The sequence below is a fragment of the Lissotriton helveticus genome, chromosome 5_1 (genome assembly GCF_964261635.1).
Source record: "Lissotriton helveticus chromosome 5_1, aLisHel1.1, whole genome shotgun sequence".
NCBI lineage: Eukaryota > Metazoa > Chordata > Amphibia > Caudata > Salamandridae > Lissotriton > Lissotriton helveticus.
The window spans coordinates 303413843-303433739 of NC_136065.1; the positions used below are offsets into that span (position 1 = coordinate 303413843).

General features: G+C 44.6%; 1 protein-coding gene across 5 annotated transcripts in view; it reads right to left on the minus strand.

Annotated features, from left to right (window-relative positions):
* The window catches only part of TMEM201 (transmembrane protein 201), a 300538-nt gene that overhangs the window by 115417 nt on the left and 165224 nt on the right, over positions 1–19897 (minus strand). For 4 of the 5 annotated variants that reach the window (XM_078642297.1, XM_078642296.1, XM_078642294.1 and 1 more), the window contains exon 6: positions 18508–18711. In XM_078642297.1, coding sequence (XP_078498423.1) covers positions 18508–18711 — 204 coding nt within the window. Of the gene's footprint in view, positions 1–15881; positions 18712–19897 lie in introns of those variants that run through there. The other variant, XM_078642299.1, reaches the window with a different exon arrangement.

Sequence of the window (19897 nt, forward strand, 5' to 3'; positions counted from 1 at the left end):
CATTTCCAGTGTAACTGAAGACATCAAGAACATATCTGGAGCCCACTTAATGTATGTGTGGCTGAGTCCATATCTGACATGGTATATTTTTCATGCAAGTATTTCTGGCTCCAGTGAAAGGCCTCCGATATGCCCATTTTTTTTCCTTCTAAGAGCGTGTAATAAAGCGAATGAATGAAATAGAACAAAACAAAAAAACAGGATTATGAATTGCTAGCAGAAGCCTCAACATTTCCACAACTAAACAAAAGTACCCAACATGTCAATGTACTTTGTAACCTATCAATCTAAAACAAAGTGTTCTCTCCAAAAGAAATAAGTTACTTACCTGTAACTGCAGTTATCCAGTATTGGTATCTTTCATAGATTCACATGCCTGAATCATTCCCCGTCGTCGTAGTGGGAGTCCCACGGTACATATAAGCCTGAATCATTCCCCGTCGTCGTAGTGGGAGTCCCACGGTACATATAACAAAGTGGTAAATAGTGAAAACCATAGGCTATCATGGAGGTAACCTTGCATTCATTGCCTATTAGCCTCCTTTTACAAAAAGGACCAACCTCAAAACACAACCAATCAGAAGCCGGCACCCTCTAGAACCTTCCCAAGAGAGGCTGAATCCCTCAGATTTTCCAGCACAAGTGTGATTAGTACTGTAATACAGAGGAGCCACTCCGGGGAGGAGGGTGGGTTGCATGTGAATCTATGAAAGATACCAATACTGGATAACTGCAGTTACAGGTAACTAACTTATTTCTTATCCAGCATTGGGGTATCTTTCACAGATTCACATGCCTGAATCAGAATAGTGAGCAGTCTCGTCCATGTATATTTTATATATACATACACGTATATATGACTACATATACAGCTTTCTAGCACTTAAGAGGACGGTGGGTAGTACCAGAATAATCTTCAAAGTAATGCTAATATTAACAGCAAAAGCTTGAATACTAAACAGTGCATATATTACTGGTATTAGTTAAGAAAATACCATAAATAGATACATATCTAACTTAATCTGCAACATCCTTTTTTAATAAATCCTCTGTTTAAGGAGGCTTACCTTTATTGAAATAGGTTTCGTAGCACTGCCTGTCCCACGGATGTGTAGGCCCGCTGTGAAGACTACAGGCAGTAATGCTGCGTAAACGCGTGTGTTTTCCACGTTGCAGCTCTACAGATCTTTTCAAGTGATACTCCGGCAAATAGCGCAGCTGATGTGGAAACTGCCCTGGTGGAGTGCGCCTTTACAGTGCTTAATAAAGGCTTACCAGCCTTGTCGTGGCAAAATTGAATTGCGCTCGCTATCCAACCGGCGATAGTAGCTTTAGAATCTGCAACACCCTGGCGGCTTTGTCCAAAAGCTACGAATAACTGATCAGACTTGTATAAAGCTTTAGTCCTTTGCAAGTAGAACTTAAGGCATCTCTTTACGTTCAGAGTGGGGAGCGCTCTTTGTACAGGCGTTGAAGGATTAGGAAAGAAAGTTCTCAACAGGACAGGTTCATTCAAATGGAACCGAGAGGGATCCTTAGGGATGAACTTAGGGTTCTTTCTAAGAATGACCATTTCCTCAGTGAAGCGCAGGAAAGGATGGGATATAGTGAAAGCCTGTATCTCGCTAACCCTTCTTGCCGACGTGAGTGCCAAGAGAAGAGCTACTTTCCATGTTAAGTACTTAATGTCTGCATTATGGATGGGCTCAAAGGGTTGCTTAAGCAGTTGAGATACCACATTTAAATGCTGTTCTCTGGGTGGCGCTTCGATGGGTGAGAAAGTTTGAAACAGTCCTTTCATAAATTGCTGCACAATTCTTGAGGACCATAAGGACTGAGATTTAGGTGATCGTCTATCTAGATATAGCAGTCAGATTAACTTTGACTGAAGAGTGTGCCAATCAAGATTTCGCTAGGGAAAGCAAATAAGGCAAAACCTCTTCTGCAGCAGAGAGGAAAGAATGTACGTTATTACACTCGCAACAAAGACAAACACTCTTCCATTTTAGTCTGTAAATCTTATTGGTGCTGTCAGCACAGGATCCAGACATTCTATCCTTGCACTCCTGTGCAACGTTTAGATCTTTGAATTCAAAGAATTCAGGAGCCACGCATGTACTTGCAGAGTAGCTGGTTCTGGGGGACATATTTGGCCTGGACTCCTGGTCAACAGTGTTGGTAAGAGGCGGATAGGTTGAGCTTCCGACAACAGGAGAAGTTCTGTGTACCAATGCTGTCTGGGCCAACTGGGGGCTAAAATACGACAGCGCTTCCATTTAAATTTCCAGAGAACCCTGGGTATCAGAGGAATGGGGGGGAAAGCGTAAGCATAGATCCTCGACCAGCGCATCGAAAGAGCATTACCCAGAGAGTTTGGGATAGGGAATCTGCTTGCAAAGAATCTGCATTTTGTAATTGATCTGGGTAGGAAAGAGGTCCAGCGCTGGTTTTCCCCAGAGTGCAAATATTCTGTCCAGTTGGCTCTGTTCCAGTTCCCACTCAGGGCACCTGCTGTTCGTCCTGCTCAAAGTGTCCGCCAAGGTATTCCGGAGACCTGGAACATTCTCCGTTGTTAGGGAAATTTAGTACGCCCATAACTGTTGGGCGTCCTGTGAGAGAGAGGGATTTGGTGACTCCCTGCTTGTTGATATAGAACATGCTTGTGGTGTTGTCCGTGCGAATCCACACCGATGATGCCTGGATTCGAGGCAGGAAAGCCTGAAGGGAGAGAAAAATGGCTTTCCATTCCAACCTGTTTATGTGCATTTGACGTTGAGCAGTCTACCACTTCCCTTGAACTTGCAAGTCTTGCAAGTGCACTCGCCAGCCTTCCATAGAGGCATCTGTTGCTACTATGTAGTCTGGAGTAAGCGGGAGCAAAGATAGGGCTTGGGATAGATGTGTTTCTTGCGCCCACCATGGGAAAGCCTCCTTCATATGTGGTGTTACATTAATGTTTGACTTTTTATGAATTTGTTTAGTTTCCTGAGGTCTAAGACAGGCCTCCACTCCCCGGATTTTTTGCGAATAAGAAAGCGGGAGTAGAATCCCTTCCTCCTCCTTTTCTATTGCCCCTTTCTGGAGCATGATCTTTGCTTCCTTTGAGTAAGTGAAGACGAGGGGGGGTGAGATCCCCTGGGAAGGGGTGGCGAGAATTGGGAGGTATTTGGGTAAACTCCAAAGTGTGGCCATAAGAGATTATATTTAGGACCCACTTGTTGGACGTGATGTTGCGCCACTGTGGACTATGCTTTCAAATTTTCGCACCGGTTAGGGGGAAGGAAGATGCAACTGGTACCTTGTTGAAATCACTGCTTGAGATTGGAGTCGCGGGCCTGTGCCCCTGTCTTTCCTCTGGAGCCGTGTCTAGAGAAACCAGCCGTAGTAGGTTGGCGGTAAGACTGCTGCCGATATCCTTGTCTATATGGAGGCTGGTAGGACTGATAAGTCTGGGCAAGTTGGTAATTTCCCCTGTATCCTGAAAAACCACAGCCTTGAGTTCTCCGAAAGGGCACCTTACGGTATTGAAGTGTACTTAGGGCTTTGGCTGTATCCGTATCCTTTTTAATTGCGGTAAGAGCCTTATCAATGTGACCACCAAAAAGGCTATTGCCATCATAGGCCATGTCCAGAATTTTTTACTGTACTTCTGGCCGGAAGCTTGTTGTCCTTAGCCATCCCAATCGCACCCGCTAGCTGCTGGTAGTGGCAATGTCCATTGCAATGTCTATGGTCTCTGACGCTGCTCTTTCGCCTTCCACCAGTATCTTGCACTAGTCATCCCTCGAATAGATTACGGCAGCATCGCCCTCTGCGGTCTCCCCCCCAACTACTACGGCACCCATAAGAGCTTCTCTAAACGCCGCAGCGAGACTCATCACTGGATCTAAAAAACACTCGCACATTTCCCCTGACCTGAAAGCCCTGAACTGGCTGCCTTTTGAAGCCAGAATACATCTGAAAATCGCCTGCATGACGCACAAGGCTGTCCACCTGAGCTCACCCGGATACCTCGCCCAGAAGCTGACGATTTCTGGAGGCTCCAGAAACACTAGAGGCACAAACAATCTCTTGCTAAAGCCCCAAAGATTCCGCAAGGAAAAAACCTATAAACGCTCCTTCTCAGGAATGGCACCCAGGATCTGGAACTCACTCCCCCCTAAAACCAGGCTCATCTCCTCTACCATACTTTTTAAGAAAGAAGTAAAAGCTATCCTCATGGCTAAATACACTTGAATTATTACTGGGAATGATATTTACAGACACTGTACCATTCAGTTCTACTGATCTTTTTGCATTTTTGTATGACTCGTGTTATTGACCTACCTGAGTGTTTACGCTACCACGTATTTGTACCTGTATCTTTATTGATGTATCTGTCTGACTATGCTCCCGCATGTACCTTCCCCACCTCAATTGCTATTTACTCACAGGTTGTTCCTTTAGTCTGTAAAGCGCTCTGATATCTGCAAAGATCTTGTTCGCGCTATATAAAACTTTCAAAATAAAATAAATAAATAAAAATAAATAAATAAATCTTATTGAATTCGTCTTTCATAGTCCCTATATCGGACCGTATTTTTCTATCATATCGTCCCAATATGGCTAGAGCATTAGAAGCTCTTATAGAGATTGCGGCCATTGAGGAAAAATGTTTTCCGATGGAGTGGAGACGTCGACCATCCTTATCCGGTGGAGATGTGATCGGGGCAGAAGTATTCTTTGAACGCTTCTGGGCTGTCTGCAAAATCAGCCTCAGGCTTTGGATGACCCGCGAGACACGCAGGAGTCTTCTGGGGCCCTCTATTTTTGATTGAGTCTCAGAAGCACGGGAACCACAGAAGATGTCGTTTTCATCACTTTGACACCCTCTTGCCAAATGTGAGCAATTATTGGTATTGACCCGACTATCTTCCTAAATTCCTGTTTAAAATTGTACAGAAAACAGTGTAATTGCTGTACAGTTGTGGAAAGTGGAATCTGGTAGTGGCTCTGTCCATGATATTGTGGAAACCTCCAATATCCTCTGGGGGTGAGTCTGAAGGACGAAGAGGTGGGGGGTAATGGTGTTGGTGCTATATAATCATCCCATTCGTCAGTGGGCAGAGGAGGATCATGGATCTCGGATCTCTCCCTCCTCAGGCTCTTCCTCCGAGGTGGTAGGTTAGTCTCTGGGAGGCATAATAACCACTGGTTGTGGTGTTAACCTGGGTGTGACAGGAGGTGGTGGTAGCGGTGTTGGAGGAGCTACAGGTGGAGGGCACTGTGACACTGTCCTCTTGAGGAGGAAACCTCCTTTTATAATCCACCAACATATTTTGCAGGTCCACTACAAGTGTCGGTGGAAACTGAGCATGCTGTTGTCTGTGGTGTTCATAGTATCTGCATTGGCGATACTGTACAGGAGGGACTGGGTAGTGTTGATAATATTGACCCTCCTCGTCATAGTCATCGTCCTCTTCTTGATATTGGAAGTTGAGCTCAGAAGGGCTATGTGCAGTCCCAAACTGGCACTCCTCTTCCTCAGAATCCTTCACATCCTTAAGATGACTGGGAGGTAATGGTGAAATCTTTGGCACCCTAAATTATAGCTGTGTAGATTGCAGGTATGGAGATGGAAGTACCTTCAGACAAAATTGAAATTTTCGTCAACGAAGCGGACGTCGATGGTAGAAGTTTTTTCGTCGACGGCGGTATAGCCGTAGATGGTGGAATTGTCGACGACGACATTTTCGATGACTGTCTCGTCGGCGATGAACTCTTCATCTGTGGTGTCATCGTCGACAGTGTCATCATCGATGATAGAGGCAAAGTCAACGGAATGGAACCCTGGACACTCGCCGTAGAGGTAGTCCACAATGTCGACTGTCTCGACGACGATAGAGTCACTGTTGTCGTCGTTGAGGAAGTAATAGGCGTCGTTGGTGAATTTGACTCCGAAGATGATTTGTGGTTGATTTTTCCTTTAGAATGACTAGAAGAGTCCTGTTTTCCTGTTGATGTATCTGAAGAATGAGGGGACCCAATCTCTGAGGAGGCCTTTGGCTGTTTCTCCTGCTTTTGAGATTCTCTAGTCAGGTGAGAGCATTTGGAATGCTTCTTTTTCTCCTCAGGTCGACTCTCAGGCGACATGGGCCTCTTATGAGATTTGGAGGACGTGTCCCTCTCAACAACCAGCACTCTGCCTCTTTTTTTGCCACAATAGAAGTCTTCCTTCTCTATCCCTTAAGGTCTTTGTAGAGATAGTGCGGCATATTTTACATTGCCTTGTCTCATGGTTTCGATAGAGACAATTAATGCAATCTTTGTGGGCATCATCCACATGCACCCCTTTCTTTCCACAGGATTTGCAAGCTCTGAAATAATCCTTTTTTGTCAGACATTTTTATCAAAGGTTTGAGGAATAACCTTCTCTGGAAAAGTTGAAGAAAATGAGCAGAGCTCAGGGAGACTCCCTTACACACGACGTGGGGTGAAAATCTGAGTGATTCAGACTCTCGGGGAAGGTTCTAGAGGGTGCCGGCTTATAATTGGTAGTGTTTTGAGTTTGGTCCTTTTTGTAAAAGGAGGCTAATTGGCTATGGAATGCATGGTTACCTCCATGATAGCCTATGGTTTTTACTATTTACTACTTACTACTTTGTTATATGTACCGTGGGACTCCCACTATGACGAAGGGGAACGATTCAGGCATGTGAATCTATGAAAGATACCCCAATACTGGATAACCTTGAGAATTTCCAAACACCTGATTTAAGTGTCAGACGAGGGGAAAAAGCTGAACAAGTTATCTTCTGTAAAACCTTCTGGTGGATACCCTTTCTAACCACAGATTCCTCACCATTTGAATTCTTCACAGAGTCAGACTAAACCCGGTAACTTTTCCTGCAATAGCTCACATGTGCTGGTAGATGGCAACACTGAACTCTGTGGCACTTCATCCAATCTCTAGAAGTGATGAGAAGAAGCTGCATACAGGTGTGCCCTCTAAGGAGAGAGGTCAGTTTATTAACCATTAAGTTTGTGCCCTCAGATGCAGACAAACTGGAATGTTGAAAGTGCGATTTCTAAACTGGAACCTTATGATCTACTACAAGTCCACTCCACAGTGTGAGGAGGAGGGCAGTCAGTGAATAATCTGCCTTTAGACCAGTATCCACCAGAAAGAGTTACTGAAGGCAAGCTGTTCAAATGTGTTGCATTGTTTGATACTTAAATATATTTGATAACTACTTGTGATGGATACTTCTAACCACAGATTACTCACTGTCAGAATTTATACCAAAGTAGTATCCTACCAAAGGATGTAGAGTTCGAGGAGTGGACTCACCAGGAAGTTCTGTAGGACAGGTGGGCAAAAACGACCTTCATTGTGGATCTGAATATCTAGAAGGTAGAGCCTGGTGAAGGTATGGATGTATATTCACATATCAGTGTGGCAGTTCCGCATCACGGAATCGCCCCTATTCAAAGTGGTATTCACAGCTTTCACACTGAAAGGAGGCCCTTAGGAGTCTTTCTTGGTCAGAGCATACACAGGTTGATACAATGGACAATCCACCTTGATGAAAGTCTGAGTTCACTGGTGCAAAGAAAGGAAACAAAGAGTGAATAATCCTACTGTGTTCTTTAGCTCTGTCAGTATAAAAACTAAGGGTACATTTAGGATTCAGCCAGTGAAGCCTGTTCTCCTCAGATGGATTCGCCGGAGAGAAGAACACAGCGAGTATGATGGACTCTCCCACCTGAAACACATCACTGCTGGCAGAAAGGATGCCAGAGTGACTAACTTGTTGGGTGAAGAGTGTTGAGCAAGGCAGCTCAACAGTGTGTGCAATTCAGTGATGCAACACATTAACATGATGGAAATTGCAAAACACCAGGCAGCCACTCAGTTTCTTCCACAAAATCGTCACACATGAGGTGTAGGTTGTAAAGAAGCTGCTGGGACAGCAGAGTCACCTAAAGAGGCAGCAAAGTGCATGGCAGATGTTCAGATCTAAGTGAATGGGATACCAAACCCTCGGAGCCCAATCCAGGGATATCAAAATTAGCTTGGGCCAGTCAAAAACATAAAAAAATAAATAAAACTTAGGATCTGCAGCAGAGGAGGCAAATCATAAAAAAGCCTTCAGGATCATTTGTACTGTTACAGAAGATTTATAGGAAGATGCGGTCCACCTGATCCCTGATGTCAAGATTATCCAGATAGCCAAGAACATTGAAACATACATTATTCATGTGAGGTGAAGATGGGGCAAGCAGACGGTCGGCTAGATGTCAGGTTAGCCTCCACTGTTGAAGGTTTCAGACAGCCACCTGCAATATCTAGATGCTGTCCAAGAAGCATTCCCAGTGTTCGGTCCATTGAAGGATCCCTGCAGAGCCTACATGTGCAAGCGGATATGAGGCACAAGACATATGGATGAAGCTGGGAGGCCAATAAGTCTCAGACCCATCTGGCCATAACCAAAGCACAAGAACAAGACAACAGCATCAGGGTCTGAATGTCTCGACTTGCTGCTGAGGAAGAAAAGCCTTTAATGCCACCATCTACAAGAAGGCAACTATAATAGGAATTATCTGCAAGGGCTGGAGATGGAATTGCAAATCGATGATTGAAAACCCCAGGGAAGACCACCATAAAACAGTCTTTCATGTAATCTGAGATTGACAGACGCAATCTTGCCTTTAATAGCCAGTCGCTGAGGTATGGAATTACATATATTCTTCACCTGCAAAGATGAGCCTTAGACATTGGCGTCATTTTGGTGAACTCCAGAGGTGGGGCAGAGTGAAGGCAGAAGGAAAGGAATAGTGACATGGAAGTGTTTAAAACTCCATGGAAAATGGAGTAACTGCCTTTGGGACTGCACAATCGGTACATGAAAGTACATGTCGTGCAAATCCAAGTACCATATCCAGTCTTGAGGATTCAATGCCTTCAGTATCTGAGCAAGTGTCAGTATTTTGCACTTTTCTTCCTTGGAAAAGGTATTCAGAAGCCTTAAGTCTAACCCCTTAACTAATGCGGCTTTTCATACCTTGAATCACTGACCCCATTTTTTGATGTTTAGGGTACTTCATGCTTAAGACTTCATCGCTCACAACAGTAAGTGGTGTAAACATAAAGCATGTGAAATCAGTGTGATATAAATGAGTTCTTTGCACAGTTTTGGTCTGTTTCAATGAAGTGCACTAAGTCCGACCACACATGGGCAATGATTAAATCCGGAGATGTGTGGGACATAATGAAGTAAGACTTGAGCCAGTGTCTGAAACTGCCAAAGTGACTGTCCATCAAATAAAATAGCTTTCTTTGGCACATCCTTTGACGATTGCAGGGAGTTTGGAGTAAGGAAATGTGTTCTCCGTTCCATGTACACCACACCACCCTGGATTTTCCTGGATCTCGTTTTCATTCATGCCCAGAGTTGGTAGGGTTTCCTGATTGCCAGCTAACACAGAGGCGAGATAGTGCCGCCATTCATCATGTCAAGTGAGAAGAAGTTGGGATTCATCTACGCTCTGCCAGTCCAGATGGCAAAAGTACACCCATGTTTGCTTGATTGACCTTGGATGATCTAGGCCCTCAGAGGGGCATAAAGACTGTTAGAACTTTAGGGGTCAGGTTGTTGTGCCATGATTGCAGCGGGGTGGAGAAGGGGAAGGTGGGGGGACAGCACATCCCAACCCAGGCTATACCTGTAAGACTTAGATTGGAGGCAGGCAGGTGGCATATGCTTATGGCCAGGGGGACTGCTCCCCATCCTCCAAAAAGGAATCCCTGGTCTTCTAGTTCAGTGGTTCTTAACCTGTGGCACAGTGACACTTGGGGGTCCGAGCACCTACTCAGGGGGTCCACAAATGCTTAGAAAATGAAGTAATATTAATAGATTTTTTAAGTGCATATAAAGAAAGAAATAACGAAGCAAAATTGAAAATGTTCTGTAAATGTGAAGGAATTTGAAATTGTAGATTAAAATTCAAGTAGGTATCCTCAGATTGATTTGTGGGAGCAGTGCAAGTGAATTACATAAAAATATGTATTCATTTCAGAATTTTTTTGATAAAGATTTTTCAATATTTTTTGTGTATTGTTTTGCCGTTAAAAGCATCGAAATTGCTTAGATAGGGGCCCCCGGATTCCAATGACTACTCCGTTGAGGCCCCAGATTCCAGTACTGATTAAGTGGGAGTCCACATTAGCCAAAAGATTAAGAATCGCTGTTCTAGTGGGCTCCCACCCCCCACTTCAAAAGAGCCGGTATTGAGAACTCCCAATCTATCCCAAGTCTGTTGGGGGTGGTTATTAAGACATATCCCCAAGCTTAGACTGATCCACCCCCACCCCATTTAAAAAAAAATCTATTTTCTAGTGTCCAATAGGCTTTCCAATGCCCTGGGCAAACCGGGGTATATTCCTAAATCTCCATTCCTGGAAGGGAAAAAAGGAGGTAAGGAGATGTGAGAGAGAGAGAGAGAGGAAAACTGTCATTTGGTGGTGGGCGTGCAAGAGGTGGCAAAAGCAATCCCTGGTGGCTAGTGGGAGGATTCCTGCATGGGGGTTATTGCCCTTCTGCAGCAATCCACAGACAGCCTGGAAGAGGTACTGATGGAAAGCGGACTTTGTCCCCTTTCCAGCTGTACCTCGCCCACATCGATTGGTTCTTGGAGGGCGGACATACTCCCCAAGCACCTATTCAAAGTGAAAGTAATCCGAGCCGAACGACAGGACTTCTGTTAAGAAGGATGGGCTTCCAGGAGCACGACTGACTGTGAGGAATCAGGCAGCTCACAGGTGAGACAGAGCATGGTTTGAACAATTTAGAATAGAATAGAAGGTTCTCGGTCAGGGTCTTGTTCAAAGGTAGTAAGGGGTCTGAAGTTTAGGATGGCTAAGGCTGCAAAATATTGGTAAATAGGTTTGCCTTGGTTTCAACTATGGGCTAGAACTCCACTGTCGACAACAACAAATTATGTACTGCCCTCAGTAGAGGGCCTGATGGTAACTCGTTGGTTTCATGTGATGCGTCTAGTCCATTAACATTTTTGAGATTGGCCAGAAGCCTGCTTTAGTAGAATGATCAGGAGTAAATGGTCTGCCTCGTCATAGTCGTATGGAACCTCTTTGAACCAGTTAACTTTTACGGAGACAATCAAAATGGCTTCCAACAGCATTTGCATCTAGGAACAGTAGGGGAATCATTCAAAGTTAGGGGCTGCGCAGGGACCTCTGGAGCAAAGGCCAGTGCCAACGTAGGGGCACTACTGGCAGGGCAGCAGAGAAGAACTACCTGCTGACAGAGTTCCGACTGGATGCCTCGACGTGTTAAGAGTGGCCTTGCACCAGCAGGGGACAGTACCACCTGAAGTAACTTCAGCACTACTTCCATAGAGGCATCCATCTGATACAGTGTCGGACATGGCTCAGGAAAAATCAGAGCGCATGCGCTCAAATCTCAGAACAGGGCCAGAGTCAGCCGCCTCCATAGTCTGAGCTTTTGAGTGCCAACCAAGCAACTTCTCTCTGGATCAGGAGCAGCATGAGAGTGGGAAAGAAGGGAGTAGATCTCCAAGTTGTTTTCCTATGCTTGTGTTCAAAACCTCATCCGAGGATGGAGACTGGGATTAAGAACAGACCTGGCCATGCTTCTTGTGCTTTACTTGTGCTCCCTGGTTTCCTTTGGCTGCACCAAGGAGAATTTGTGAGTTGTCGTTGGAGCCACGGGATCACAAGGCAGACATGGTGTGGATCTGTGACAGACATCAGTTTCTTATAGGCATAGCTCAAACCCTGTATTTTTAGTGGGAAGCAAACTGTAAAGAAAAGTCTGTAAATACACCAAACTAAATGGGATCAAACCTTGCATCCAAAACAAAGGGTGTGGAAAAAGAGGGACTGATGCCAGCGCCAAGGGGTGACATTACTTGCAGAGGTGGGACAGAGTAGTCAGAGTCTGATGGTGCCACTTGCGGGCAGATAAATGGAAATTATTGGAAGAAGATTTCCGGATCCAGTTAGGTGCCTTAGAAGATTCAAAAGGGGAGGAATCTGCAGTTAGAAGTTCGAATCGGAAAGATGTATCAACTGAGCTGCCTTTAGAATTCAAAATATTTCAAAGATGCACATGCCTAAATTATCTGTAGCACAAAGCCAGAATGTGCAGGTACCTGGACCCTAATTTAACAAAACTTTCTAAGGAGACCCTTCACATAAAATAAACGAATATAGCAATCGAATCCTCAGACCCATACGTGGGCAGCGCCACCCATCATATAATTTCCCTCTAGTAGATTCGAAAGAACAAGTAACTTACCCTTGGTAAAGCCATTTCTGGTAAAGACTATCTATCTGCAGATTCCTAACCTTCGAATATTCCTCAGGAATCAGATTGGTTCTGGAAATTCTGGAGAAGTATCTCTATCTGCCAATAGGTGGCATTGAGCTGATCCACGTCAGCATCGTCCGCACCTGAAGGGGCATGGCGGTGCCCATGTAGGTGGCACCTCAGAGCATTGACATCAGTTTCTTTTCGTTACATTTCCGCTTCAGATGTCCGGAGCCACAACAGAATGCTGATGGACCAGTGTGCAGACATGAAGGACCTACAAGGTCACTCTAGATGGAAAAACCCGCTTGCAGACGCAGAGAGGATTGGTAAGAATTCTGCAGCTAGTTAGAATCTCTACCAGATAAGGCACTGCCGAATGTAATTAACTTGTTCATCTGATAGAGATTTATATCTGAAATTTCCTAATCTTCGAATAAATACCCTAGCATTACCTCCCTGGAGCTGGTTCTGTGAACAGATTCAGACCAGAAAGTTCTGGAGGACCGAATGAATGGGAAAAATACCAGTCATGACTGACTGAACTTTCCAGATAGTACCTGGTAAACAACCTTACAGTCTGGCAGCAATCCAGTACAGGAACTCCACGAGCTAGCAAGGACAGCTATGCATAGGCTCGTAAGGCAAGCCCATCAGAAAAGTCAGAACTAAAAGTCAGGTCCCACTAGGGCAGGAAAAAGGGTTTTGGAGGAAACATGTTGGAGGCCTTTTCGAAAACAAGTCACAACAGGTGACTTGAACAGGGAGGACTGATCTGGCTAATGCATGAAAGGCGATACAGCTGAAAGATACCCTTTAACTGTGCCTAATGCGAAGCCTTGCCAGGCTAACGAAAGAACAAATAACACCTCAGACAAAGGTGCAGAGATGGAATCAACCTTTTTGGTAGCAGACTAAGCCTCAAATGTGTCCCAACAGCAGGCATATAATGTCTTGGTTGAGGGAAGCCAGGCTGCCAGAATGACATTATGGACTTCTGAAGGGAGGTAAAAAATGGTCAGCTGCTGCCGCTCAATATCCATGCAAGTAAGCGGGTGAAGGACCCTGTCCTTTTAAGGTTTATATCTTTTTATTGTTTTAAGCAGGGTACAACAACCACCCGCCTACATCCACAAGCCGGGGGGGATATGAAATAAGGAATAATTTAGAAGAGTTGAAAAGGCAGAGAAAGGGATACCAAGCAAGAGGGGGGCTTAGGTGGGGGGAACAACCAGAGAGGGGACATGTACCTGACAGGACTTAACACCAATACCCATCAAAGAGCTGTTGTATAAGTGGGGTAATAAGACGAGGAAGTGGATGTGTCAATCGGGTGAGTGGTCAGATTGCGTAAGGCTGAGTAAATGGGAGGGTGTTACCCCGGAACATTTTGGACACACATTTGGCTTATGCTATGGACTCTGTAGGGCATATGAAGCCGGATCCTGCCGCCTCATGGTTGCCCGCGATGAGCAGGCAAAGTACAGGGGATGTGGAGTCTGCGGCTGGTGAGGGTCTGGAGGGGTGGGGTTTGGGAGTATCACCCCAAGAGGCACATGGTGTTCACGGACCACCATGCAAGGCTGGTGGAAAGGAACATCCTCTTGTCAAAAGGTATCCAGCCTCTTGGATTCCCTATCCAGTGGTGTGATAGGGAGCACATCAGGCATGACTTTGGAGGTGGAGGCCTGGACGACCAAGCAAAGCTGGGTCCCCAGGAGCTGGACTGTAACTGAGGGCAATTGTCCGGAGCAGGGCTTGGCCCATGACCAGAGTAGGATATCTGTGAGGGCTTCATTAAAATGGAGAAGAGGTGCTGTCTCTGTGACACCTCTGTCAAGGCATTCATCTTGACTGTCAAAGAGGGCAGCGTAAGGTCTAGGGCCTCAGCCATTCTTTTCACCACCATAGTAAAAGAAGCCCCTACCTTATAGCCACATTTGGAGGAGAGACTTAGCCAGTGTCTAAGGAGGAATTAAACCACTGGCATCCACGATTTCCACATACCAGTTATCTTCTGGCTTGTCCAAAGGGTTAGGGTAGCCATAATGATCCTCAGATCATCCCCAATCCAACTCCTCACATAGCCTATTGAAAAAAGTGAGCCCCAGCTCTGAACCAGAAGGTAGAGTTCCGGCCAGCGCTGGAGTAGACATAGGGCGATGCCAGCCCTGCCCCATTTCAGAGTCCGGTAGGATGATAGGAGTCAGTGCTGCTGGGAACTGAACGGGCTCCTGGTCCAGAGCCGATCAGGATCCAGAACCTGACCCAAAGGGCTCAACTGGCATTGAGAGCAGACCCACTGGCAGGAACCCAGTGGAGACACCACTGCACTCATGGGGACCGAAGGTGCTTCAGAGCGGTTGGTCCACCTAAATAGGAGGTGCATGGCCTCATAGAACACCTTAAATTGGGCTGGTGCTCCGGGAACTTCTGGTAGGTGCGGACTCTGACTGCAGCAGACGTGTGGAATTGGGGCCTAGATTAGAGGTTAGTGGTGTTGTTCCTGTGTTTCTTCAAAAGACTTCGACTGATAAAATCAGAACGCTTTGACTTGTATGATTTTAGATTTTTTGTGGAACTCAACTCTTTTGGTGAGCGCGACGGCCCCGGGGCGTCATGGGTCACAGTGGGCATGTGCGGAGGACGGCCGGGGGCCGTCCGAATCCCGCCCACTATTTAAATCGCCTGCACAGGGCGAAAATGTGCGCAGCGCCGAAGGGGTTAACAGACAACGATTCGGATTGCAATGACTAGCATCGTAAACGGCTCTGCAAGCCTGCCTGGGTCCTGGAATGTTGTGGAGTTGATTGGTGTTGGGCAACCAGGAGCTTCAGGGAATACTACCGAAGTGCCTTGGGATTCATGGCGAGACATTCTTCACAGATCTTGAGGTCGTGGCCCGGCTCCAGAGGCATACCAGGTAGGGCAGCGGTCACAAAATTCTGTCTACGACAGGAACCAGAGGGTTTAAACCCCACATGTTTTTTGGGGTATACCCTTAAGTACACTGGGAGACAAGCCAAGAACCATTTGGCAAAATGTTGAAAGAATAGTCCAAAAATTGGACTGGGGTATCGGTCTCCGGATCTGTTCTGATGGCATGGAAGACAACCGATGTCAGCAAGCTAGGGTAGCACTTATATAGGTACAGAGTATGTCAATTTTGGGGCAGAGGAATCTGACCCGGCCGACCCCACCTACCGCCATGCAGAGTTACTGCTCGAGATTTTCCGTATCCAGCCTGACTCCTAGGGGAATATTCTAAAGGTAAGGACTCTGCAGTTAGAAGTCTTTATCAGACTGAATGGTTACAGAGGGTAGCAGATCACTCCCACTATCCTCTCTGTGCTGGGCCAGCCTAAACACAAAATATCTGAATTGAACAACCATACTAAATCACATCTTTATCTAGAACATCCCTTACAAGCTCTAGAAAAATGAAGTGGTGTGCCCACCCAAGTGTTCCCAGCTGTACCCCGAATGAAACAGGCCCCCTCGTGAAAAAGTAGTAATTTTTTTCTAAAGGACTGGACTTGGAGTCAGAGATAGTCAAAGCTTATAAGTCATTTATTTTAAACATCAAACAGCTGCCACAAAGAGCAGCGTTTACAATAATTATATTAAATTAAAGACAAATTCACAGTGGTTTACAAATCTAGACTACACAACACAATTGCACATGTAGGACAGTACACGGCTCACAGCACCATTCTAGCTTAGTGTTTGATCAGCTCGCAAAAGAAGGTACACCTGTTTACCTATCCCTGCCAAAAATCCAGACGAGGAAAGAGAGAACAGGAAAGTATCTTTTCTGAGGGCCCAACATGTGTGATAAATTAAAATCAACCCTCGTTCCAGGAGTTTTCTCGATGTTAAAAAAAACAAAAAAACAATTGTTGCAGAAATTAATGCATAATGGGAGACTGTGGTTGACAGCTTTCTTAGGCAGCCTGACTCATTGCAAAAACATGTAAAACTACACCAGTCTGTCTACTAGGATTAAATCATGCTTCCAAAATGACACTCAGTAAGTGCTGTATCAGTACCTGGCATGTTGCAACTAATAGAAAAACATGGCTGGTGTATCATACAACTACCTTCATTGTGCGGCTGGAATAAATCTGTTTCTTAAAAGTAACTTAAGCGTACCCAATCTCAAATTCGCAACAATTTGTAGAACACTTAGAGTATTATTATATCAAACTACATTGGATGAAGCTAATCAGAAAACCTTATTTTTGCCACAGAATCTTTTAATCAATATTTAAGTCCCACATAGTGAGTGAAGAGAGGATGGATTTGCCTATCATTTAAGCACTTACGCAACTTTATGTAGGAGACACCATAAAGAGCCATAGTTTCAAATAATCAAGACTGAGGTAAAAGGCCAGAGTAAATAGTAAGAAAAGGGCGCACCACCTTTCTCCAGGCTTAATCGGGCACATTTTCTGTATCCCTGATGTGCATATCGAACCGTGTACTGTCCCACAGCAAGGAGTAATTATCAAAATAATAATAGTAATAATAATAATAATAATAATAATAATAATCATCATCATCATAATGGTGATTAATAGCAATAATAAATACAACTGGCACCAAATACTGAGCTCTAAGCCGGGACACGGTGGTACCAAAGCAAATTAGAGCTCACAACCCAAGACTGTACCCAAGCACTTAAAACTTTCAGTATTTAGTACCAGCTCGTGTCACATTATCAGTGAATTATAAAAAGGCAGACACCCTATTCTAATCAAAGTCGGTGCCCACTGTCAGTGATACATTTTCCAGTAATAAAAACACATAGCATAAAAAAACATCCAACACAAAAAGTACCATTTTATAACCGGGAGAATTTGGCATATATTTAGGTCCTAGCAGGGGAGGGAGTGGTGAAGTATGGATTCAAAAAGGAAAAGGGGAAGCCGGGACAGACTTCTACCATCTACACATGCAAGGGGTTAGTTAATTTGGATTAGAATACTAAGGGACTAAAAGTAAGTGCTACTCTGATCCAGACGCCTTTCAGAAACAGATTGAAAGCAGAAACAAATGACAATGAGTCCAAGCTGTCAAGCAACAGATAACTTCCTTCATTGTCCAGGACAAGAATCCATCCAATGGCACTAACACCTCCTGCATGATTAAGGCTTTCAGTTTGCACCTCCACCGCTTAAAAATAAAAAGCCAATAACTAAGCCTCATTCTTCCAACATAGTACAAGTACGGGTTTAGTATGTAGACTAATTTGTACTGAACTACAAGATGTCGGCTCTGCACTGTATACAACGCGAAAGGGAGGGAAAAATTATAAGTGGAAAAGCAGCTGACAAAGCTGCTATCCCACCGATGGAGACCACCGTCCCAATGATTTACTTCCATCACCTCATGCTAAAGAGGTTTATAATGATCTGCCACAAACAAAGCTAAAAAGTTGTCCTAAAGAACAGATTTGATTTTAGGACCACACTTGTCAGTCGCCAAATTATTTAAAAATCAAAAAGCTCATTATGAAGCAATATTAATTTCTGAGCCCCTAACTGAGGTGCACTGAACTAGGAAGTCGAGTAACCCCACACACAGAAAGACACTGACCTCATCGTTTGTGTCAAAAGTCATGGGCAACAGACAGCCCCATGTGTGAAAAACCACATTACACTGTCTTCACAAGGTACTGTTCAAGGAAGGGTTAGCCCATTAATTTGAACTCTGCACAAATCTCAAGAGATACAACCCAATTCTTGTTCATTACATATTAAGCCAGTACGTGGAGCAGTAACTTCCTCCTTCCAGTTTGATTTTCACATGGAAGCACTTGAAAAGCACTTCGGCAAAAAAAAAAAAAAAAAAAAAAGTTGACATTCATTGCTAGCACCATATCCACTGTCCATGAACAAAAGTGTTGCTTATTCATACACGCACAGTCCCATTCTTCCAACGTCATGGACAAGCATCTCAAGGGTCAGCGAGATTTGGAAAGTTATAAGATGAGGAAGAACCATGCTTTGAAGAAAAAGCAAGAGATTCATAGAAGAATATGAGGAAAGCTTGATAAAATGAGATGAGCGGGTGATAGGGATGGGGAGGTGGAGAGAAGGGAAAGAGCCAACACATCATGAAAGTTCAGGAAACAAGTGCGCTGAGGAATCCTCGCTGCGGTCACTGCTCTGACCTTCGAGTCCGGCCCCTCCGCTGTCCTGTGGGCTTCCGGGTGGCAACAGCTGCGGCAAAACTGACCAAACAGCAAACAGACATGGCGCCCAATTTGAAGGTGTCCATCCAGGCAAGAGAATTGGCTTGCAGGTAGTGCTCAGTCATGTGCAGCCCTGTCACCAGGACCCAGAGGAAAAAGGCAAAGGCATCGATCCGGCGCAACCTATAAACAAGGGGAAAACACAATATCATTACTGTACTATTTAGATTTCAAACAATTAACCAAATACTCAAAAAGGTGCCATGACCAACGATCGGGAAATAAAACTGATTTCACTGCTGTACAATTTCCACAGTAGCATTACAAATCGGTAACTATATTCCAAAATTGTGTTAAGGAACCTAAAGATTTTTATCAGCAAAGTAGTGGAGGTGGAAAATAAGTTGTCAATATTAAAGCAGGTAACTTCTTTAGCAAAAACATCAAGTGCAGCACACACTGGAGTCCTGTTTAGACCTCTAACACGGTTAAGACTCAGGCCCCTTTCAGTTAAAAGATACAAACCAAAGAGCAAGTCCTGGAGTCCGTTTCAACCTATTACTGAACGTTTGCAAGAATGTGATTTGCTTGTCAATGACCAATCAACTGTATGATTTAGAGTGCTATCAATTAAACAGGATAGGGCTTCAAGCAGTAATCAGATGACCCATAAGAATGGCTAGTGGTGAAACAAATTACCAGTAAGTGCAGCTCTTAAGTGGCAGGAGCAATTATGGATTCACCACCAGGTTAGAGGACTGACTGGGAATAATTAAAGCATGAAAATCTATGACAACTTCAGAACTGTAGGATTCTGTGGCATTCGCTGGCAAATTACGGAGGGCAGGCGAATCTATGAAAGACCCCATCGTTTTCTTCTCCTGTGCTATATCTTTCACAGATACGCTTGCATGTGTCATATGAGGGCACGAGAATCTCCACGATGCTCCTTGCATTAATCTCTAATAACAGTTCTAGCAAAGTGAGTCGCCCTGGAAGCATTTCAGTATCTCCCTGGGAGCATGTGGTCCCAATGCCTCTCAAAGACGTCTTCCAGCTTTCGAGTGAGAGAGGAATAATGACTGAAATTCAGAAAGCAATTCCCTATTAGTTAAAGACTGGACTTTGTTAGGATTACTAAAGTCTACAAACAACTGGTATGACTTGCAAAATAATTTTTACTCCAAAGAAAACTTCTCACCCTTAATATGAAAATAATTTTCCAAATTGGTTGTTCGATTGCTAATATACACAATAAGGTAACAGCTCGTCAACAACAATATATGTATTAAAGAGCAGTGTCAGCACAGCTTGGACTATGTTGAGCTCCCATGTGATGCAAGTTTGGCAACTGAAGGAAACAAACGGA